Source organism: Micropterus dolomieu, linkage group LG17, assembly GCF_021292245.1.
Source record: "Micropterus dolomieu isolate WLL.071019.BEF.003 ecotype Adirondacks linkage group LG17, ASM2129224v1, whole genome shotgun sequence".
Taxonomy (NCBI): domain Eukaryota; kingdom Metazoa; phylum Chordata; class Actinopteri; order Centrarchiformes; family Centrarchidae; genus Micropterus; species Micropterus dolomieu.
In genome coordinates this window covers 14,954,293-14,977,071 of record NC_060166.1, presented here as the reverse complement: position 1 = coordinate 14,977,071, position 22,779 = coordinate 14,954,293, and the positions used below count along the sequence as shown (strand labels likewise).

The window sequence follows — 22,779 nt, the reverse complement described above, 5'->3', positions numbered from 1 at the left end:
TACAAAAGGTTTAAACTGTTAAATCCTCACTTGAGCATTCATGGTAAGAACACTGCAAGCATGTAGTGAAATAGAAACAGGCTTTTAAGAACAGATATATTAAGGATGTAGGAGGTTCAGTGATTCACATAAAATAACGTTGCTGCATACATAATCAGTGAAAGTGGGGAAATAAGACACAGAGGGGAAGATAAAGTAAAGAAAGAGAACTTTTGTGCATAAACAGGAAGGGTATATAGGTTAAAGTAATTTAGTTATATGTTCTATTAGCACTGTAATTAAGTAAGTGTGTGTGTGTTTGTGTGTGTTTTGTGTTCATTATTAAAGGATGTTGATGGCCATTATTCTGTATAAGGATGTGTGTAAGGCTCGCAGAGAGAGAGAGAGAGAGAGAGAGAGAGAGAGAGAGAGAGAGAGAGAGAGAGAGAGAGAGAGCGAGCATGTTTCGATCATGTAACAGTCTCTGGTGATGCTGGAGAAGTGTGAAATAGCTGTTTTTAAACAGGAAGCCATCATGGCCTGCTGAAAGGGTACCTCAGAATTTCTTCGTTTCTTTGCATAAGAACAGCGTGTTGCAAGAACCCTCTGAAGGAATCATAGCAGTTTATCTCACTACTTGTGTCAGATTGGACAGGAAATTGAATGCAGAAATACAAAGTTTGATGTCTATATTTTATTACCACAAACTGGTCACACCTATCAGAGTTTCCTTTTCCTGAAGGGATGTGATGCAACATGTTTTTTTTCATCCCTGAGGTATCAATTTAATTGAATTGTCTTGCTTATTTCCAGTACATCTCTTCAATTACTTATAATGTAGTATCTTTTTTGTTAGGTATTATTTTTTTCTGGAATTGTTATACCGTATTTTTGAACTTGTGGCATGCAAAATACAGCACGCTGCACAAAGACTGATTGTTGACTGAGCTGAAACATGCAGGTGTTTAGAGGAAGTGTATATGAGAGGGATTACATCGAGGTTAAGCTTCTTCATCATAATAGCTGCTGAAAGTTTCCGTCCCAGGTGGCACAGAAATAGTTTAGCGTGACACAGATGTCAGCGGCATAATATCAGAAATTGAATTGTAGGGCTGCGCATATTCACAAGTGGGTCAAAAATGATAGCATCCAACCAAAGCTGATCGTATTTAGACAAGGACAGGGGGCGTCCTCATTTTGGCGGTTGTGCAAACTGGTTTAGCTTTTCTTCATTTGTTATATTATACAATGACCTTAAGCATGTTGATAGGAAAAATAAGGCTTAAAATTTGTCACACATCACATTAAGGCAGTCAGAGAGAAATATTTACTAAAATCTATTCAGATCAGTTATATTCAGAGCAATTCAATTTAACAGATAAAAAGAGAAAGAAAGAGTGATGAGGGGTGTGAGAGGGAGGGAGGGAAGGAGAGAAACATTCTCATTTAATTTTTTTAATTCACAATTGTTGAAACTATAAATTCTTCCTGTGTCTACTATATTAAAAGGAACCAAAACCTTGCTTGTGTCACCAAAATTGTTGGTGAAAGACACAAGCCATTATGGATTTAAAACCACTGTAGACACTTTTAAACTATGTTTGCAGCTGGTGAACTGAACACTTAACAGTCAGTGTGGTCCTGATCCGTGACCTTCAACATACAGTACATTTACTGTACTTCTTGACCTTAGGCTTACTCAATGCTTCTCACACTGGTTACCTCAGAGCACAGATTTACTCAGGTTTGCAGATGGTATCTGCTGTGGCAGACACAAGTGTGTACTAGCACATTGACCAAAATAAAGAATGACAAGCACTTTCAAAATAGTTGGGTTTACAGCATTAGTTGGATGTTGTACGTGACTGGTGCTGCTGTTAGCAAATACCAAAAAGTACCTGACAGAGGGTCTAAAAACAGAAGCAAGGGAGATAAGGTCTGTTTTTCAACTGAAATTTAATTTAAGAGTAAGCAAGATTTAAGAGATTGTGTTACTACACGAGGCCTCTGAATGACAACAAACCATGATTGGTACTTATGGAGAGAGGACAGACACTGAGACATAGTGAGAGCGGGAGCAGGAGATAGGGATAAAAAGAGGATTCGGGCAGATCCTCAGTCCTTCTTAATCCCCCGTCGGCTTTTCTGGAGATTGTAAACAGATTGACGTTGAATGTGGACACAGGCTCATCCATGTAAGTTAAGCAAATGACAGATATTGTGGACTATGGGCCTAACATACTGTCTGATAAAGGTCACATGATCAAGAAATGGCTATAAGAAACAGAGTTGACTTTTTCACACCAAATAGTGCAGTGGCTGTGAGATGAAACAGGAGATTTCTGCCTCTATGGCTTACAGCCCTATTTGAGAGTTGACAGAGCCAAAACAGCGCATTTGTTCTGTCAGGCTGCCTGTCAGAAAATAAAATATCAGCGTCAGAAGACATAATCCATTTTGGTACCAAACCCTATTTGAGTTCTCCCCTAATCTGGAGTATAAGAGTGTTTCAGTGTGTGTGTTAGGAGAATCACACATATTCACATAATTCACATAGTCCGACCAACTTTGGCCAATCAGATGTGGGACAGAAAACCTCTGACCAATCAAAAGCCTGGTATGTTGGATACTGTGAAACTGGTGCAATTCAGCTATGACACAGGGGCATGAGGCGGGGCAGTGATGTTATTTCACAGAAAACCACATGAAGTGATTTCATCCAGTGCCACTGAATGTCCAACACTGGATCTCAGAGCTGTGCAGGCTTGTAGACTAGTCAGATAGACATGTAAGCAGTCACTAAGCTGAATTTCCTTTGACTGTTTTCCATGTATTTAGCGGTCAATCACTGCCATTTGTTTGAATGTCCTATATGGCAAATATCTTTACATAAGCTATATGTATGTGAAAATAAGTCTTTGGTGTAGAAGATGGTTTCTCAACGGTTATGAAACCGGGATTCTGAGGTTGCAAGAGAAAATCAAGGTCTGTTAGAAAACTTCCTCTATGGGGATTCTTGGGGTTCTCAGTGTTAAAATGATTGATAAAATGTTAATTCTTAAATGGTTTCTACAAACAGAAAGGAGGATTTAAATACTTCTTACAGGCATCAGATTTGCAAAGGGAATAGAATGTTTTCTTGCTAATGTTACGTCCCAAGGTCTAGGGGTGTCCTGGATGTAACAAATGTGTGGCCTCCCACTCTTCCCATTCCCAAGACCAGCACACAATAAATACAATTTAGCAGTTTTTATTATACATCAGAGATGAGCAGTGCCCAAAACAACAACCAAAACACTAAGAAAACCTAAATCTTTCCTAAACCCAAAACCAAAAGGTAAAGAAAAGAAAAGACAAAGCTCTAAAACTAGGCTTCTAAGTCCAAAAACAGGAGAAAACGGTGCAAACAAAAAAAAAGGGCTTCTCACTCCTACTCACTGCTAGTAGCTGACACAATATAGCTACGACAAAGGAAATTGCTTCATAGCAACCAAAAATGGCAAAGCCAACAAAACCAGGTTGTCATAAGACAATCAGAAGGACTACGATAAACTACTTACAATCTAAGTTGAATATAGTCACAACCGTCCACTATGTACAATAAACACAGACATAACACACAGTCCTCAGGCAGGTTGGGAATGGCACAGAGAGGGGGAGAGTTCCTGTCAGTAGGGCTTAAGATGGCTGCTGTCATCCAGGTGCCCAATCAGGAGGCTCCAATCAGCTCAACCGGACCAATCCAGTGTGTCCACCTGTTTTCCAGTACCTGCATACACTCACACACACACACACACTCTAATGGAGGAGAACAGCTGACAGTGCCAGGAGAGATAAACAAACAACAAAATATGACTCCAGGGTCATAACACATATGGCACTTTTTCCTTTACAGTGTATGTTTGTTTCTAGTTTCTGTGCTAGTCTCATTATGGCTTTGTTTCATCTGCAGAGAGATGGAGGAGATGAGCAGTCAAGACCCAAACTGTGAAGACATGCAAAGGAAGGACCAAAGACTGCCATTCCAGGTATTTTCCATCATCATCATGTGTAGCAACCCAACCTGGTTGAATTTATCACACCAAGACAATATAATAGTTTCCGAAAAATGCCTTTTTCATATTATGTTTATTATTTTAAAACAGGCTTGTCGGAAAATGCTAGACAGTACTGACACAAATGCTGATAAAAACAAGGATTAAAAACCATGAGATACAATAAGTACACAAAATCCAAGGTCCAGACATTGCGTAGGTGTGTGAGAGACAGAGAGAGCGAGATAAATCTGTAGGATTATTTAATATGAGAGTGGTGAAAACTGGACAATATACCAAAACTATTAAAACAAATGCAGATTTAAAGATTATTCTAAACGGACATATTTTGCTATAAACAGAACTTACTTTCAGTATGACTTTTCTGCTCAATTCTCAGTCACCTTTCCCTGATTTTCCTCCAGATCTTCCCTGACCCTGTTGAGGTTGTCCTGGGCCCAGAGACCACCTTGAACAGCCTGGACCACAACCATGAGAAGGAGCGTCTACCCTCCATCGTTGTTGAACCCACAGAGGTGAGCGAGGTGGAGAGCGGAGAGCTGCGCTGGCCTCCAGAGAACATAGACATGGAGGAAGATGAGGAGGACCTGTTCTTGGAGCAGTGCATCCCCCCAGCCAACATCGCAGACTGGGGAGAAGAGGAAGAGGAAGAGGAGACATCAGTTATACTGAACCAACAGCAAGGCTTGACACTCATTGGTGAGTTGCATGTTATACCCTTTGCTTAACACTCCCTCTCATTATTAAAATAGTCTTTTTACACACCCTAATGCTCTGCTTGGATATCTTTAGTTTGGTAGAACATAACCATTTCGTTAACCATTACGCCAACTAAGGCACATGTGTTTAGAACTAATCGTGAATATCAAGACCCCAAATTAGCCGCTGTTACAGACCTGCACTTATTTTCAGTCTTCCTCCCTGTTCAAAAATACATTTTCAATGGAAAATCAGATGTAGCAACATAGGATAATAACAGAGAGTCAGCATTATATGCCAACTCACTTCTCTATTTTTTTGAGGGTAAATGGTTGTGTGAGTGAACTACTACCCACATTGGATGCAGCTGAGCTGAGAATACCCATATTGCATGACCAGCACAAACCACAGAGCTATAGTGCATATACAGTTTCTCACAAAAGTGAGTACACCCCTCACATTTTTGTAAATATTTGATTATATATTTTCATGTGACAACACTGGAAAGATGACACATTGCTACTATGTAAAGTAGTGAGTGTACAGCTTGTAACAGTGTTAATTCACTGTCCCCTCAAAATAGCACATCACACAGGCATTAATGTCTAAACCACTAGCAACAAGTGAGTACTCCCCTAAGTGATAATGTCCAAATTAGGCCCAATTAGCTATTTTCCCTCCCCGGTGTCATGACTCGTGTCTCAGGTGTGAATGGGGAGCAGGTGTGTTAACTTCATGGGTAATTGCTCTCACACTCCCTCATACTGGTCATTAGAAGTTCAACATGGCATCTCATGGCAAAGAACTCTCTGAGGATCCGAAAAAAGAATGTTTGCTCTACATAAAGATGGCCAAGGCTATGAGAACATTGCCAAGATGCTTAAAAGAAGCTAAAGAAAAAGCTAAAGAAGCTGAGGGTAAAGGTGATGGACTGGCCAAGCATGTCTCCAGACCTAAACCCTATTGAGCATCTGTGGGCATCCTCAAACGGAAGGTGGAGGAGCGCAAGGTCCTCCAACTTCCACCAACATCCACCGGCTCCGTGATGTTGTCATGGAAGAGTGGAAGAGGACTCCAGTGGCAACCTATGAAGCTCTGGTGAACTCCATGCCAAAAGGGTTAAGGCAGTGCTAGAAAATAATGGTGGCCACACAAAATATTGACACTTTGGACACAATTTGGACATTTTCACTTAGGGGTGTACTCACTTTTGTTGCCAGCAGTTTAGACATAAATGTATGTGTTGTATTATTTTGAAGGGACAGCAAATTTACACTGTTATACAAGCTGTACACCCACTACTTTACGTTGTAGAAAAGTGTCATTTCTATAGTGTTGTCACATGACAAGATATAATGAAATATTTACAAAAATGTGAGGGGTGTTCTCACTTTTGTGAGATACTGTAACAGCATTTTCATGGTCCCTTGTTTCTCTAATTTTGGGTGGGTAAGTGTATGTGTAAATATTTTATCTTATAATACTGTATTACTGCATAGGTGGCTACATATCCACTGGGAAACACCCTAGCAAAACCCATACAGAAACACAAAACACCTTAATAACTTAGGCTGTATCGCTTAGCAAACACTAGCGTTACCAGTCAAAGTCGTACTAGAGTCTTTTAGTAACCACATACATAATACTCCAGCTCCCACTTTCAAAATCTAAGCAACAGCCTAGAAGATTGTTAGCAATACACTAGTTGGCTAATAGGTGCTTAGTCAACAAGCTTATCTGGATTTTGTTAAAACCGGTTTATTTATATTCTTGGGTTGCTTGGGAAAGTTATGCTTAAAGCTAAGGAATGAGAAAAAAAGACAGAAGCATCATTCAATGGATGAAATTATATAGGGCTGTATTCTGATGCTACACCTAACGTACACCTTGCAGAAAAATACACTTATATTACATTTACAAAAAAAATGTTTAAAATGTTCAATGCTGAGAGCTCAAATGTCTGATGTTAAAGTAATGTTTGAAAAAACAACAACATAAAGACACTCTCCTTTCTGCAGACCTTCAGTCGGATGCTTTTAGAGATGATACCCCCACGCTTCCACCAAGCAGCGCTCCACCCCTCAACTGACTTGACCTCCAAGAACCCAGCCCCTCTGATGAACCTGTGAGGAAACGTGCCGACATTAAGTATGGCAACAACTATGACAAAACATAGCAACCGGGAGTTTTACAGTGACAGATGATGCAAAATGTGAACTGAAGGCCAATGTTGATGAAGAGGAGAAAACACAAGTATCAAATTAGGTGTCGAACACTGATAAACAGCTACACACCAACTGTGACATTTATATTGGTGCGTACAAGAAGCGCCATGTACAGAAATAAACAAACACACATTCTCAGTCAGCTTGCTGACGCTGGTGACAGAGTTTTAAGCAACATGGTGTCTTTGCTGTTTTTTTAATTGTTAGGGAAAATTTTGCTGACATTGTGACTTTGTGTTTCATTTCCCTTGTTTCATAATTTTTAAGGGCTCATTGATGTTATAGGGCTAAAAGAGAACATCCTGCCGTGGCAACATATCTTTAGGTTTTTCTTTGTTCATTTTCTTTACTTCATCTCTGTCTCGGATACAGATAACAGCCTGTACCTTAATAAACATCTTTCTCGTAGATCATCATTTTGAACCCACAGGTGGCTTTTGAGGACATTTTCCTGGTTATAACTTCAGTATATACAGTATTTCTTAAAACACTGTAGATTGCGTTGGCTGTTGTCTCTGGATCGACTTGCTGTTCTGCTCTGTGCTGACTCCGTGGAGCACTGTAAGATGTGATCTTTTTATAAACTTTATAAACCCCACAGACGACATCCAGTGATTATTTTATTTTAACTAAATTTCCCTAATGAGTCAGTCATGCCTCAAAGATGTTGCATTATGTGAGTGACTAATGTTGTGATCTTTAAATCAGCATTTTCCAAAGTTACAGCAGTCCATGGTCAGAAGCATTTTCCTCCTTCTGTTTGTTGGACAGGATTGGACATTCAGTTTGTTATCATGCATGTTGAACTCAAAAAAGTGGGCAGCTCTAGTTGCTTTTCATGACACCAGCTATAGGCGCAATTGAGAACATCAGGTGTGAAATAAAACAAATTTATGTGTAGGCTGATTTGTGAATAACTTGTATATATGGTAAAATTGTTGTGTTACTGTTAATCGATTATTATGAATTTGACAATAAAGTATTTTGTCCCATTAATACAGACAATTATTTTTGGATCTTGAGAAAAATACCACTTTTTAAAAAAACATCTTAGAAATGTTACCTACAGTAATAAATCCACTTCTTCTCAGAATACTACAAAATGTTTTTGTGCAAAGTGTGCAGATAATATTCATCCATCAATCCATCCATCCATCGTCAACCGCTTATCCTGCATACAGGGTCGCGGGGATAATATTCATAACCGTCTACAAACTCTGACAGACTGAATACTTTTTGCTTTTGTTTCATGCAACATTTTTATTGGATTGTTTTTCAGACTTTTATCCCTATTATTCTTTAGTAATGCACATTTAAATTTACAGTACTTTCTAGCTTTAAGTTGACCATAGAAGGGGCCAAGGTTCTGCTTATGTTTTATGTGGAAGTGAATGTGGTTCCTACAACATCAAGATAAGATTATTTTATTAAGTGAATATACTGTATGCTATATATTTACTTTATATAAATGAAAATAACTATTCAGAATTTCTGATGAATCATCAGAATTGTGATTCAGGCCTGCAAACATTTACTTTAACTGTATTTGGTAAATACTTTTATTAATTTTTTGTTTGAATGAAACTTTTATTTCCAAGGAAGACTATAAGTCTCAATTTCATAGTCTAGATAGGAATATTGTGTAAGTGTGTGTGTGAATGAATAGTGTAAGTTTGCGTGTGTGTATGTGTGAGTGTGTGAGTGTGTGTCAGCAAAGGGTATAAAACACACTTCAAAGTAGAACAGCTCTATAACTTCCCGCTAGCCCTGTGGGTGCAACATCAACAGGCCACCGAAACTGTAAGTTGAAATATCAGCAAAATCTAAGTTTTAATTGTCACTGTTTTGTAACTAGATTTGACATATTAAGAGAGGCCTAAATAGCCTACTTCAGCTTTAATCAGGCCTGAATGTGCTATGACTGTGCTGGGCTAATTCAGGGACATGACTTAGTATCACACATAATAATTTTGAAAGGCCATATTTGTTTTACATTACTTTATCACATCAAATATAACAATTCTCAATCAAAATATACACTGTTGTCCACTGATAATATTCATTTAGGCATGATAAACAAAATTTGACAACTTTTCCATCTCCAGCTTAAACCAACCATGAATGACGTTGGGGACTATGACTTTAACGAAAATATGCCGGACTTTAACATGTCTGATTATAATTACACACTGCCTGAGATTCCTCACACTTTGGCCCTCGAGATTCAACCGATCCAGATAGCGGCTTTGGTTTTCTACGGCCTTGTGGTCCTGCTGGGTGTGCCTGGAAACGCGCTGGTGGTGTGGGTGACGGGCTTCTGCATGCAACGCTCTGTCACTTCCCTCTGGTTTCTCAACCTCGCCCTGGCTGATCTTCTGTGCTGCCTCTCCCTCCCCTTGCTCATGGTCCCTCTAGCCCACGATGACCACTGGCACTTTGGCCCGCTGGCCTGCACAATGGTCAAAGGCCTGTTTTACCTGGTGATGTACTGCAGTGTCCTGCAGCTGGTTTTGATCAGTGTGGATCGCTGGATGCTGGTCAGCAAACCCGTGTGGTGTCAGAACCGCAGGCGACCTAAGCAGGCTGCGTGCACGTGCGTTGCTGTCTGGTGCCTGGCCCTAATTGGCAGCATCCCCCAGTTTGTCTACACCAAGGAGATCGAGGCAGGTGCAGACAAGCGAGAGTGCGTGGCAAGGTACACTGTAGTCAGTGCCTGGCTCGTCACCTGCTTTCGCTTCTTCGTGGGATTCTTCCTCCCATTCCTGGTGATTGTAGTCTGTCACTTGGTGGTGTACATGAGGGCCGAGAGAGGACTGACCCGTGGACGGACCCGCTCCAAGAGAACAGTGAGGGTCATCCTAGCAGTGGTGCTGAGCTTCTTCCTGTGCTGGCTCCCGCTACACATTGTTGACTTCCTCATATTGGTGACCCCTCGAAATTCCGCTCACAGCCCTGCAGTTTACCAGGCACACGTACTGACACTCTGCCTGGCGTATTTCAACAGTTGCCTCAACCCACTGCTCTATGTGTGTCTGGGCAGGGGCTTCAAAGACAGCATGAACCGCTCCCTGCGCAACATGCTCCACTTCATCAGCGAGGATCCTACGACCAGAGTGAGCATCACTAATACCGAAACCAAGAGCACAAGCAATGGAAAGGAGATGACTAAAATCTGAGGGCATATTGACTTTGATACACTGTGTCACTGAATGATGTTCTTTTTAAAAGATTTCAGCTTCTCAAATGTGAATATTTTCTGGTTTATTTACTCTTCTATGACAGTAAACTGAATATATTTGGGTGGTGGAAAAAAGAAGATATTTGAGGACGTTGCCTTGGCCTTTAAGGAACTATGATCGACAATTTTCACAATTGTTTTGGTCATATACATGTCAATACATGTTAGGTCCAAAACAATGTTAGGTTAATACATTAAAATAATTGTTAGGTGCAGCCCTAGTTGCATGTCAGGACTGGGTCAGGATCAGGAACTATTGGTCAATCGGCAGTATTTCCTGTGAACATTTGCGTCTCAGGCAACAAAACGCTTAACACTTCTGTTTTTTGTTCTTACAAAAGGGCAATCTGAGACTGTGTTTCTATGTATTTCTGGTCCTCATTAAGAGGAATATATAAATGGTTTTATCTATGTACTCTTTGTGTGTTGTAATTCAAGTTTGTTGCAGTGAGATACTAAGCATACTGATCATTAACATTATTTCATTCTATCTACAATTAATTATTAATTCTTGTAACACACATACACACCAATATGATTACCTCATGGTACAGTAACTTTACCATTTACCATGCCCAGTCACATCCTCTTGTGTAACAGGAATATAGGCTACATAGACCACAAGAGGGAGCTACATTCTAAATATCTCATGCTCAATGGCCAAAGTGCATGGTGAGTTCTTGGCTGATTGTTATATTGTGACAGACCATAAAGACAATTGGTACGATTTGAGAAGACATTGAACAGGTAATCAGCTTAAGTGATGTTTGTAGGTTTGTCAAATAAATGCAATTCAGACAAATGCACTTCTACAGAAGTTTATGAAATGTAAATTCATAAAAATTTTCTAATACACGATGTTTTAATGATCTTGTTGTACCAGGGCCATGCATTTAAGAATAAACAAAACAATAAAAATGTGTAAATGTACCAAAATTTAGAGCAAAATTGCCTTTATTTACAAACTACATTCATTCCAAACAAGGCCACATCATGGTATATACATAAACAGATACATTTACAAGACGTCTGTGTTTTATTGAATCCGTGCACTTTGACATTCTGTATGTGCATGCATGCATGTACATAGGCCCCTTACTATGGCCTCTACTAAACCCATTTCTGACTCACAGACATCTGTTATATGCTCACTGTCCCCTGAAGCAGCTGGCAGATGAAGAGATGTAATGGGTAGTTCACTTCAATGTGAATCCACAATTTACAAAGAGGCAGAGCTGAGTGTAGTGAACGATAAAGATAAGTGGGCATTCCCTGCTTAGAGAGTCACAACCAGCCCATGAATTTTAAGACTGTAGGACAAACAACTGTAAACATAGATATGTACTATTACACATTTGTTCACTCCTGCACAAATGAAAGGTTTTTCTATAGGATGCTGGCTAAGTACAGGACCAATTCTTGTTCTAAAGCTTCAAGTCTTACCACAAACTTTTCACATTTTAGTTTTGATAGGGTCTTTTAGTTCTTGTGCTTTTATTTTATGGTTTCTGAATAATTTCCTAATCATTTCTAAATCATTTCCAAGAAGGTCCCTGGAAAGAACTGTGATTTAATACTAATTTGTTTGTTGAAAATAGAGACAATGTTCAAATCACTGGTAGCGTAACCTTGCAAGGCTACTACAGTCAGTGCCATGCAAAATGTGAAGTTTTGAGCATAAAGTTTCTAACAATAAATGAATATTCAATGAATATTTATTTGGGTTTAAATGTAGCTGTTCCCTCTGATTAGTACCAAATTGCATAGTTCTTTCCCGCAAACTTCCTAGGAAATTATTGGGAAATTTTGGACCTGTCAAATATTGCAAATTTACACACAAGTCAGTGCCATAAAACACTTTTATCTAATTTATGTGGTGCAAGACTTGAAGGTTTTGACCATGTACCTATTAGTTGTGTAGGCTTCCTTCACAAAATGTAGGAATAAATTAACCATAAATCTATGATTATGGTCTGTTGGTGGTTAAGGCCAACAGGCATCATGAAAAACTGGCAGCATATTCAGTCACTTAGCTACCTTGTGGTCCAAGTCAACAAAGTTGTTGATGATAATTGATGTGATGGAAAGTTATTCCATCACATCAATTATCATCAATAAGAGCAGGATAATGGTCATTAGCTTTGTGTCTGATGGATGTCAGCTACAAGATAAATTCAAACAAATACTACAGACAGATGATCTCTAGCAGATCTTTAATCATGACCATTAATGTAAATGACTCACACTACAAACAGTCTGCAATTAGAGGTAGGTAGACTGGATTGGGTAGTTATCATGACAACACAATGATTGGTGACCAAAATGCAACAGTGGAGCTCTTACAATGGCTTTTCAACATAGTAGTGAAGGTTATGGGTTTAAAACAGGTTTAACCCTTTCCTCATACAGTAGTCATGACTTTGAGGGACCCGGACCGAAATCTGAGGATCTTCTTTTTGAGAGCATGGGATGCTTTTATCTTGACAAAGGCTTTTGATTGAGAAGGGGTGTTGGCAGTGGCCTGTGGTGACGGTGAGGATGAGGAGGAGGTAGAAGCAAGGCGTGGTGGCAGCTGCTGCGGCCACACGAGCCCCCCACTCTCATCTGAGTCACTGGACAGTGAGCTGGAGGCTGGGGAATACACCTCACTCATGCTGGACTCGGACTCAGCAGGGGCTGCGCCAGTGTAGCCCTCCTCTCCCTGACAGAGAGGTGCTCTCTCCTGAAAGTCTGGGTCCCAGCGCTGGTTGTGCTGCTGGTGGTGGTAGTTCTGTGGTTGAGAATGGGGAGAAGAATGACCATGGCGAGCTTTACGAGGTGGTCGTCTATGTGCCGGATCTGCTAGGGACTCCCCTTCATCCTGGCTGAGCTCCAGGCTGGAGCACCAACGTCGGCTCCCGTTGTGGCTGTTGTTGCACACCTGCGGTCCAGTGACTGGGCCTTGGTTGTGAGCAAGATCCCCTCTGCCTGGGTGTCTCTCAGTGGTGCTGTACCTGCGCTCAGGCAGCACTCTCTGGCCCAGGAGGCTGTTTTCAGACTGGGATCGACTGGTTTTACTGCCTGATTTCTTGGCTCTCTGTCGCTCATTGTGGCTCTTCTTAGACGTTCTGGACTTGGAGTTTGGGTGGTCAGGAGAGGCGACAGCTCGGTTGGACTTTGGCTGGTCTGGGTTGTAGTGTCTGGGGGAGCGTACAGGGGCATGGCAGGCTTGTCCGGGGATATACTGAGCACTTACTAAATTGTGTTTGTGATGAATAGGGGGTTGTGGGTGTAAGTAATGCTGGGGGGATGTGGGTTCACAACAAAGGTCAAGAGTCCCAACACCACAGTTGGGGTCCAGGGAGGGCAGAGGTGATGGTAGCCTCTCAGCCAAGGAGTGTGGCCTGGGCTGGGGGTAGGGCAGAGCCAGATAACAGTCCTCCTCCAAAGATGGGGCCTCTCCTCCACAGGCTTCCCCCTCCAGCAGGTCACAACCCCAGCCATGGCTCTTAGGGTTTGTTGAAAGGTCAACGTGGGACTGGAGATGGGGGTCTGGAAGGCGTTGTTCTGTGGTCAGAGAAGGAGTTCTCCTGTGTAGGGAGCTGTGTCCGGAGGCAATGCAGTATGGGGGGTCGGGGCTCAGGGTGGTGCGAGGCTGACATGGCCGTGGTGCAAGGGTATGACGTTGGATGAGACTTAGGATGTAACCCTCTACCTTTAAGGCTTGCTGGTAGTCCTCCTCTGTGACGTGATCCTCTGCAGGCTGCTGCTCCCAGGCGTAGTTGGCTGCAGTAGGGTCCCAATGCCAAGAGTCCACTGCTGTAACCTCCTCAGCGATGCCCTCCAGAGGTGGGTAAGGAGCAGAGAAAGAGCGAGGTAGGGTGGTGCGTAGGACTGGCACATCCAGTTCTCCATTCAGCATGAGGGGATCTCCTAATAACAGAAAACAATACAATTGTAGGCCAAGGCGCAGAATTATAATAATGCAAACAAAATAATGAATCTATAAACTAGACATAAGCAATAATGCATGATGGACATGACAGAGGCATAATTTGTTACTGAGTATGTTATTTTCAGTATTGGCACACCTAAAAGTATTTCATAGGGCATATACAATGAAAGCTCACCAAAGAAAAGAAGAGAAGCTGAACTGTCAGAAAGGTTTCATTTGTAAGTCAATAGGTAACATAGTGTGTACAGCATAAACCCCAAACTTCACTCCAGAATGCAAACTCTTGGTTTTAATGCTTAATTTCACTCCTAATGTATACATAAATGCCAATTTTAAACATATATTTTCATTGAAAGGAATACTAAAGCTTATAAAACTTTATGTTTATATGTATCTCTCTTTGCTGTGGTTGTTGCAGCTTGTTTATCCACATGATCTCCACCGCATTGCCTGTTTTTCGGGGTTCGAACAACCGATACGTTAGCAGTGAGAATAAATCCAAACTCCGTGTTTCAAAATGAATTACTTTAAAGAGAACATGCTCTGATTCAAACAGATAGTTTATAATACTAAAATTATACGCGGACATTTGTTCTGCTTAAGTTACACATAGAACTTTTTATGTCGCTATTTCTGAGGATGCATGTGCGTGCAAGTTTAAGTGTACCTCAGTGTTTCCAGATCTACTTTTTCTTACCCACAGACTTTGGCCTGTCGTTGGTGTAAGTCCAGGAGGAGACAGTCTCTGTGGCCTCAGTGGAACAAGATCTTCCTTTTGGCGACTGACCCCCACTTGACTCATAGAAACCTAGGAATTACAGTTAGAGAGAGGAGATGACTATCTCATTCATAGCTCACTGATCATTCCAGTTCTCTAAATATATGCTGCTTGATGCAGGCTGTGTCTCACCGCATTTCACAAATAGGCCAGAAAACAAAATTAAAAGCAACTGGAGCATGATAGAACAATGAGAGCAGAAATAAATAACAAGCATATTTAATAATGCAAAGACTAAACATGAGCTATTGTACAAAACAACTGTTAACTGGCTTTAGCGAAAGTAAGTAAATCACAAATAGCACATTTATGAAACTCTTAACTACAAGCATGTCAGAGGTGTGATCAAAGAAATGGTTTAAAGCTGTGGAAGCACCAGAACTCGGCCGACTGTCGCCCGTGTCGCCTTGAGCTCCATCATAGCAGCCGTCATCAGCGTCGATCTTCAGCTCTCCCACCTGCTGTTCCAGTGCCTGCATCAGGCCCCATGGGGAACTGTGAAGGGCACTCTGAAACACAAATAGACACAAACACACTCAGTCTGTTTTCTTGCTGTCTATATTTGATTGCCAAATTGCAAGTGGCAACAATCAGTGATTTCAACAACAAAGCAAAAAGTTCAAACAGCCCTTGCAATTAAATTACTAGTTTGCAGAAATGCTAATGACAGGAGCACAGCTGTGAGTCTTTCACTGCTTTTTCTCCAGCTGCACGCTGGCTCTTATTCAGTTTGGCACTCAGTTAATCGTCTGTCTCCTGTTGAGATAAACTCTGAAATGTGTAGATGGGTTGTATTTGACTTAAGTTTATCATCCTGCCAGTTTTGAAGCATTGTGTTATCTACTGACATTAAAACAATTTGTAGAGTAGCAGTCCCTTTATTTTGCATAGATTGATATTTCAATCTGATAAAGTTGGTGTATGAACAAGAAGTAGATTTTATAAGCGTTGTCCCAACAATCAGGTGTAAAAATGACCCAAATGAGTAAAAACACAAAATGTCAAAACTGATAAGGCCAAAACCCAAATGTAGACTATCCTTCACTAGTTACTAAAAATACAAACGTGGCCATCACACTCACTCTCAAGCAGTCAGTCAGAACATGACTAATTCAAAGGTCTGTAAAGGGTAGGAGGATGTTCTTTTATGTGTGTGAGTGTGTACAAATACATGCAAATGTGCTTGTTCATACAGCTCAGATAGAGAGAAAAGAAGGAACATGCAATTTAAGAACAGACAAACACAACATACATATTCATCCTTGTACTTCTTTCTTTAATACAAGGACCCTCCGCTGATTATATACATTCCAAATCTACAAAACCGGACATTAAGACTTGAATTTGCAAAAAGTGCCCTCACTCTGAAGGCCTAAAACTCTCCTAAAGACAGAGGTGCACACATGCACGCACACACACACACACACACGCACGCACGCACACACACACTTTTACTTCTGGTCAATCTTAACTTTGATGAATAGAAGAATACTTGATGAGCCTCATTCGTCTTTTCTTGAATATACAAATTTACTAAAACACAAATCTGATGTCAGAGAAGATTTTGGTACAGACTGAAGTTAAGGTAACATCACATTCGCTCAGCTTTATTCAGTATGTCTCACGTCATAATAGAATCACGGATAATAACGCCACCATGGAGGAGGTAGACAACGTGGGTAACTCTCAGCATTGTCAGGGGAGTCTGGAACTTCTCCAAGGTCCCCATCTTATCTTTATCTCTGGACACACAGAGACTCGTCACATAAAGTATGCCAAGTGTGAAGGACAATGCACAGATTTACATTTCATTACACACACACACACACACACACACACACACACACACACACACACACTCTGGTAAGACAGTGAAATTGGACATACTAGTTTAGCCAGACAGACAATTTGCACCGGTCTCATGTCAGCATCATCTGACACACATCTGCAGACAGCTTGTCCACATGGGTTAACACACCTTGACACACGCATGCATGCACGCGCCCACACACATGCACACCTGCGCACATGCACACACACAAAGGACCTTTATATTGTTGAAGGAGATACTGTTGACAATCAAGACTGATTAAGAGACTCCATTACCAGAAGATTGAGCATGTCCTTATAATGAGGTCACACTTTTTACATTGCAAACGCACCATGATGGAGAGTGTGTCAGACAACCACTACAGTCTTCTGCACTTCCTGAGCACTGTTTTTTAATATTTGTATGTCTGTGCCAATAAAACACTGCTTACAGAAATTTGGAAAGGTATGTAAATGCTCAACACAGCAATGCCGGTGTTCTGACGATATATGCTGCCTTGTCGAAAAATGCTACCGTAGCGCAAATCGACAGCAGGGTCTATCGAGTCGCTCTGCCCTATTGAAAAATGCTACCTTATGTGTTCCCTTTTCCAGTCCCATAAAGTTATAACTCTCACAGTATTATGACATCTTCCGTTTTTGATTACATTGTAACATCATTTCAGGGGTAGTGTATTCTGATAGACTAATATCCCCTGTCAAATAATGCTCCCGCTACAGAATCATTTTATATTGCACCACTACTCACTCCATGTGTACTGTAAGAAGATGGGGAGCATGTTGAAATACTATATTGTACCATCTTTATTTAAGATATCAGGGGTAGTATACACTACCCCTGATATGTCTCAACATGTCTCAACAGCGATTGGATGGATCACCATGCAGTCTGGTACACATATTCACGTTCCCCTAAGGATGAATTGTAATTACTTTAGTGAACCTTTGATTTCTCCTTTAGCACCTTTATCTGGTTAAAATGTTTGTCCAGTACAGGTTTATGACCAGCAACACTAAGAACATTCCTACCAGTCCCAGTTGTACTAGCAAATGTCAGCAAGCTAACACACTAAACTAAGATGGTGAACATGAACATCCTCACAGAGTGGCTAGCATGCCTTGTTTCTTTATGGTCACATTGTCTAGTAACATTTACCTAACTCTCCCTTGACAGCTCAAGGTTGAAAAACAGGAAGCTAGGTCTGGACTACTGCTCAGAGTGATCTTTTGGTCAGTGTGCCAGTCAATGCTTGAGCTCTGACTCCTTTGTCCTGCAAATTCTGCTGAGGGGCAATTGACCCAATCTAACCTATGCTTCCAGCACAACTTCTTCACCCCAAACACTGTCATTTTTTTTGTCTTGACAAGGGCGCTTATTGTTTTACTATAAACAAAGCATTAGCATTACTACATCAATGTGGTTTTGTATGGCAGTAACGGAGAGTGGGGAGCTTTGTTTTAGCTACTGGCGTGGGGTAAAGAAATTGGAGGAGGGGAGACTATTGGAAATCAATAAATCAATGATGCAGATTCACACAATTGATTGCTTACTTTGTGGCCATGAACACAAATGCACACATATACACACACCGTGGAAGTGCTGGTTAATAAATTATAATACTGCTGCAAAAAAAACATAGTAGACAAAGAAAACAATCAAACAGAATACAACATTTAGTAGTGTGGTTTTGGAGCAAGCTCATAGTGTAGCAGGGACCATTTTGCTGGCTGGTCTTTGATTGTACTCTATTATTAATGGTCTCATTCTGGTTCCCTGACACTCCACACAGTGTATCATTACTGTTTTACTGCATCCTCAGCCCCAGGCTGGTGGGGGATGGGGGAGACAGAGAACCGTAGCAGAGAACACAGCGCAGCCATCCTCACCAACCATTGAGCTGTGTACAACAATTAATGAAAAAACTGACCAGCAGGTGAATCTGGGACAACACTATGACTGTTAGCTGACTGATTTCACAAGTTACATCTTCAGCTACTGAGGAGTGTAGATGAAAAGTGAGAGTCAATGTGATTAAAGAATTTCAAGCCAATAAATGAATATGAGCTTTTGATTGTGTGTGAGAGGTAAATTACAGTTCTGCCATTTAAGAAAAAGGCACGATATGGACCTCGGCTGTTGAAAAGAGGATTTCTTTTGTAGAACAGCTCATTCACTGAATGAAAGGTTTTGAAACAATAATGCCAGGATATGGAAATCTATGGAACACAAGGCATGCAGCCGCACTGCTGGACCCTCTATAATTAAAGCAATGTTGTGACTGGCTCCATGCAGAGAGGGCTGAGGGAGGCTGGAAACACACACACACACACACACACACACACACACTCTTGACTAAACCACTGATCCATTATTTTCTTCAAATATACACACACATTTTAAATGCTTTCTTTTAATCAGGTAAATTAAGTTTGAATGATAAATTAAAAGTTGTTGCCACCAGTTGAATTTACACACACACACACACACGCACACACACATATTTGCACAGTGTTTACATAACTATAGTGAATAGCACCCATTAGCATGCCCTGACTCTGTCCTATGTGCACAGAGGCTTGCAGGCAGGGCAGCAGGGAGTGTGGGCTGTGAATGGAGTCTCTACAGAGAGACGTGCACCAGGCTGTGCTCATGTGACAGACAGTTGGGGGAGAGTCCAACTCATGGTATGCGCCTGTGGACATCATTTTTGCAAATGTGTATTGGACAACCTGGTTTGTCTGTGTGCATGTGTAATTGCATGTACACATATATTTAAAAGTTATTTTTTAATCTAAATGATATACAAATGTTTTTTTTTATCTTTATGTGCCAGAACAAAGAGGAGGAAACATCCAGTGATCTGAGTAGACTAACTGCTGTATAGTCTCATTAATGATGTGCTGCTGTCTTAACACAAGGACACACAACCTGATCGAGACAAGCCAGCGGTTCAGCAAAGGCACAATTGAAAAACCTACTGCAGACACATTGCTTTCATGTGCAGACCTTTTTCATGTGCCCATAAACATACACATGCACATGTCATAATTAAAGACTTGATTTGAATCCATTAAGTCAATTGATATTTTTCAGAGGACATCAAACATAACTTCAGAACACTCCTCCACACAAATGTGACACTCTCATACACAATTCATTATATTCTATTCTGATCTCTCCAAACAGACACAGTAGGTAGCTGAGAGGGAGGTCAGAGCTTCATGCTTTCCCAGCTGTTGTCTGGCGTCCTACAGCTGTCAACACCTCCAACAGCATGCAGTGTATCCAGCAGAAAGGGCCTCTCAGCCTGTCCGGGGCCACATTCATGTTCAAGGCAGCAACACGCACCGGCGGTCTCATGGGTCAGTTGTTACTGTGTCGCACCGTGAACTACAGGCCTACATTTTGGAGACTTTAACCCGCGTGGAAGATGAGATTGGGGATTTGGCCTGGACGCAGATGGCGACCTGATATCTTGAAGACTCAATCTGAGACTTCAGTTAGAGTCCTGTCGGGCAACAATATTCTCTGAGGAGTTTCCCGTGTAATTACTCACACGCTTGGATAGGCATAACAGTTAATAAACATCAATCCACAGACGACTTGCGCAGAAAATGGGAAAAATCTGTAGCCCTGCGGGGAAACGCGTGTCGTTTCTTCATCAGCCTTAAAAATGGCTGTTTCCCGTTAGTGTGTGAATGAGGAGCCAGGATGAAACGCGATGACAGCTCCGCCAGCACCGGGGGATATGATGATATATTTTCTAGACTGGTGTGCGTGCACATTGGAAGCCCTTGACCCCCGATATTATACATGTTTAGTATAAATCTTGAATTTGTTTTCTAATTAGCCTAGTATTCGTTTTAATCATGATTTTAAAACTAGTCCATACGCTCAGACGTGGACTCATAACGGCAAAAATAGCACAGTGCCCATATCATGCCATATCCAACTGACGCCTGGCCACCTATGCGCCTTATCCTCTCACTGGGGCCTCGGTCGCCATCATTAGTATTCTGCCCCATATGCGCCTATTGTTAGGCCTCCGGCGGAGGAGAAGGAGGGAGGGAGAAGAGAAGGAGGTGTGAAGAGGAGGCGGCTGATTTAATTTCTTTTTCACCCTCTTTTTAATAATGGCTTCTTATTTTAGCAATGTTTAGACAGCTTGCGGGCTGCGCGAGAGCAGCCAAACAGAAACACTCCACAGCCACAAAAAATCAAACTTAAGCAGCATAACTAAAAAATAAAAATAAAATACAGACCATATGAGACATAATGTACAGTGACGGGCACGCTCAGTGGTGCGTAAAACTTTCTGTAGGAGCTGCTGTTCCAGAAACTTTCATTTGCCCAGTTCTCAATTCTCATGTTAATCTTGGCATCACTTGGTCAAAGCGGAACACAGGCTGCTTGTCGCAACTTCGCTCGAGTTTTACATAAGAAAAGCCATCTAATCAATTAAAATAATTATGACATAAAATGTTAGCAGCAACAGCAACGACATACAAGCTGAGGGAATGACTCATTCCTTTATGATCTGTACGGAGCACAAATAAGAGCTTGTTAAGTAGTAAAACCTACAAAAGTCCATGATGAGGGAACAATGGGCCATTAAATAGTCGGTCTGCGCTACAAACGGCGGGTGCTCCACCCCCTGATTTCGTTACCCACAGGCATAAATCTCAGCCCAAAGCACAGAAATGCAGTACATCCTTTTAAACAGAGACCCTATTAATCAAGTTGAGTAACTTTTTTGCAGATAGAGGTCACCTCTACACAAAAGGCGCAGCCCAGGACAAGAGTCCATCCAACGGTCAAGCGGATTACAATGTGGATAGGCTGTAAAGGCTATTAGGTATTCAAAACTATGTAGGACTGTCGGGTAAAGTGAGGTTTTAGCACAGGGTGTGGTATTATGGTGTGAGTCAACATGGAAGAGCTGCTGGAATCCAAACATGCAGTAAAAGACACTGAAACTTCTTACCAGCTGGCGCCTCAGTGTCAAGTTTTCCTGCCCCCAGCTGCTGAAACATGCCAGCTCTCCTCTGGAGCTGTCCTGGGGCAGGAGATCTCCCAGAGCCAGCGCCCCCAGCACCAGGCACTCCTGCCTCTGCTTGCGGAGCTCCAGCTCACACAGCCCGGCCAGACTCGCCTCCAGGCGCTCCTTAGTCCGACTGCGCTCCACAGTCACGGGGAACGAAAACGCACGGTGCATTGCCCCCCCAAAATCCCAGGCTTCTATTATGCACAATAAAAGCTAAATCTTTCCCTTATTTTGTATTTCGTGTTCTCCAGGTGGTCCAGATTTACGAGGTCATTCGAGGGCTACCAAGGGCCATGCTGCATCCCATTTCTTGTGATAATATGGTTGCCTTGGAGCGGCATGGCTTCCCAGAACATCTATGCGCTATACATTTTCTATTTCGCAGCTGTCAAACGCAGTCATGGAGCCCCGCCCTCTGCGACCAGCCACAGCGATAAAGTGGGAGTCTTCCTCCCTGTTGCAAATCCATTCTCAGCCTTCATTGGACGTGAGAGGCTGGGGTGCTGCGCTTAACGTTGTCCCATCCCCCTTGATTCATTACAGTGAGGCGTCGACCTCACCACTTTTCCCATCTTGGCCTGGGACTAACGGACTACTTCAGGGGACGGCTATTTCTGGGCGTATAGTAAAACAGTGGGATTTTATTATTCTGAAACGATTTAAAGCCAACCACGTAGCAACAGAGCCGAGAATACAACCATAACAAGACTGAAATACTGGCGAGAAAGGCTATAAAACTGTATCACAATTAGAGACTAGACAGGACACCACAACCTGATACCATGACATCAAAACAGGCTGCATCTCAAAAATACAGATGTTGTAATTGCCAGTCTTTAGGAAATACAGTGTATAGGTTAATAGGATGTGGCCCAACATCACTGAAATAAGTAGGACAAGAGGTGAATAGTGAAAGTCACCACACAACAACACATTCAGAATCTGAAACACCCTCTCCAAAACAAAGAGCAAAGCTAAAGCAGCAGCACTGTTGCC

At 41.7% G+C, this 22,779-nt stretch overlaps 3 protein-coding genes and 1 long non-coding RNA gene across 5 annotated transcripts; 2 read left to right on the top strand and 2 right to left on the bottom strand.

The window, feature by feature from the left end:
* Positions 1 to 3,708: 3,708 nt before the first annotated feature.
* Positions 3,709 to 10,140, bottom strand: LOC123985515. 2 transcript variants are annotated; one of them, XR_006828694.1, is made up of 3 exons: positions 9,166 to 10,140; positions 6,754 to 6,856; positions 3,709 to 4,662 (listed from the first exon to the last, which is right to left on the bottom strand). It is a non-coding gene; the product is annotated as an uncharacterized LOC123985515 (long non-coding RNA). The 2 variants fall into 2 exon arrangements; XR_006828695.1 differs by having other exon boundaries at positions 9,436 to 10,135.
* Positions 3,784 to 7,556, top strand: lbhl (LBH regulator of WNT signaling pathway, like). Its single transcript, XM_046073079.1, has 3 exons — positions 3,784 to 4,007; positions 4,439 to 4,733; positions 6,752 to 7,556. The coding sequence occupies exons 1-3, from the start codon at positions 3,936 to 3,938 to the stop codon at positions 6,820 to 6,822; spliced, it is 438 nt and encodes a 145-aa protein (XP_045929035.1). The 5' UTR covers positions 3,784 to 3,935; the 3' UTR covers positions 6,823 to 7,556.
* c5ar1 (complement C5a receptor 1) lies at positions 8,685 to 11,132 on the top strand. The gene is made up of 2 exons (XM_046073078.1): positions 8,685 to 8,758; positions 9,064 to 11,132. The coding sequence occupies exon 2, from the start codon at positions 9,076 to 9,078 to the stop codon at positions 10,132 to 10,134; it is 1,059 nt and encodes a 352-aa protein (XP_045929034.1). The 5' UTR covers positions 8,685 to 8,758; positions 9,064 to 9,075; the 3' UTR covers positions 10,135 to 11,132.
* Positions 11,133 to 22,193, bottom strand: LOC123985512 (dapper homolog 3-like). Its single transcript, XM_046073076.1, has 4 exons — positions 21,724 to 22,193; positions 15,285 to 15,417; positions 14,828 to 14,938; positions 11,133 to 14,108 (listed from the first exon to the last, which is right to left on the bottom strand). Exons 1-4 carry the CDS (start codon positions 21,952 to 21,954, stop codon positions 12,598 to 12,600), a joined length of 1,986 nt encoding a protein of 661 aa, XP_045929032.1. The 5' UTR covers positions 21,955 to 22,193; the 3' UTR covers positions 11,133 to 12,597.
* Between the last annotated feature and the right edge of the window lie 586 nt (positions 22,194 to 22,779).

Excerpts from the sequence above, each read along its gene's own strand:
- c5ar1 (XM_046073078.1), top strand. The coding sequence starts at position 9,076 with ATGAATGACGTTGGGGACTATGACTTTAACGAAAATATGCCGGACTTT.
- LOC123985512 (XM_046073076.1), bottom strand. The coding sequence starts at position 21,954 with ATGCACCGTGCGTTTTCGTTCCCCGTGACTGTGGAGCGCAGTCGGACT. Across the intron at positions 14,939-15,284 it reads CGACAGTCGGCCGAGTTCTG|GTTTCTATGAGTCAAGTGGG; the intron begins GTGCTTCCACAG and ends TGTAATTCCTAG. Across the intron at positions 14,109-14,827 it reads CGACAGGCCAAAGTCTGTGG|GAGATCCCCTCATGCTGAAT; the intron begins GTAAGAAAAAGT and ends TTCTGTTATTAG.
- lbhl (XM_046073079.1), top strand. The coding sequence starts at position 3,936 with ATGGAGGAGATGAGCAGTCAAGACCCAAACTGTGAAGACATGCAAAGG. Across the intron at positions 4,008-4,438 it reads ACCAAAGACTGCCATTCCAG|ATCTTCCCTGACCCTGTTGA; the intron begins GTATTTTCCATC and ends ATTTTCCTCCAG. Across the intron at positions 4,734-6,751 it reads GCAAGGCTTGACACTCATTG|ACCTTCAGTCGGATGCTTTT; the intron begins GTGAGTTGCATG and ends TCCTTTCTGCAG.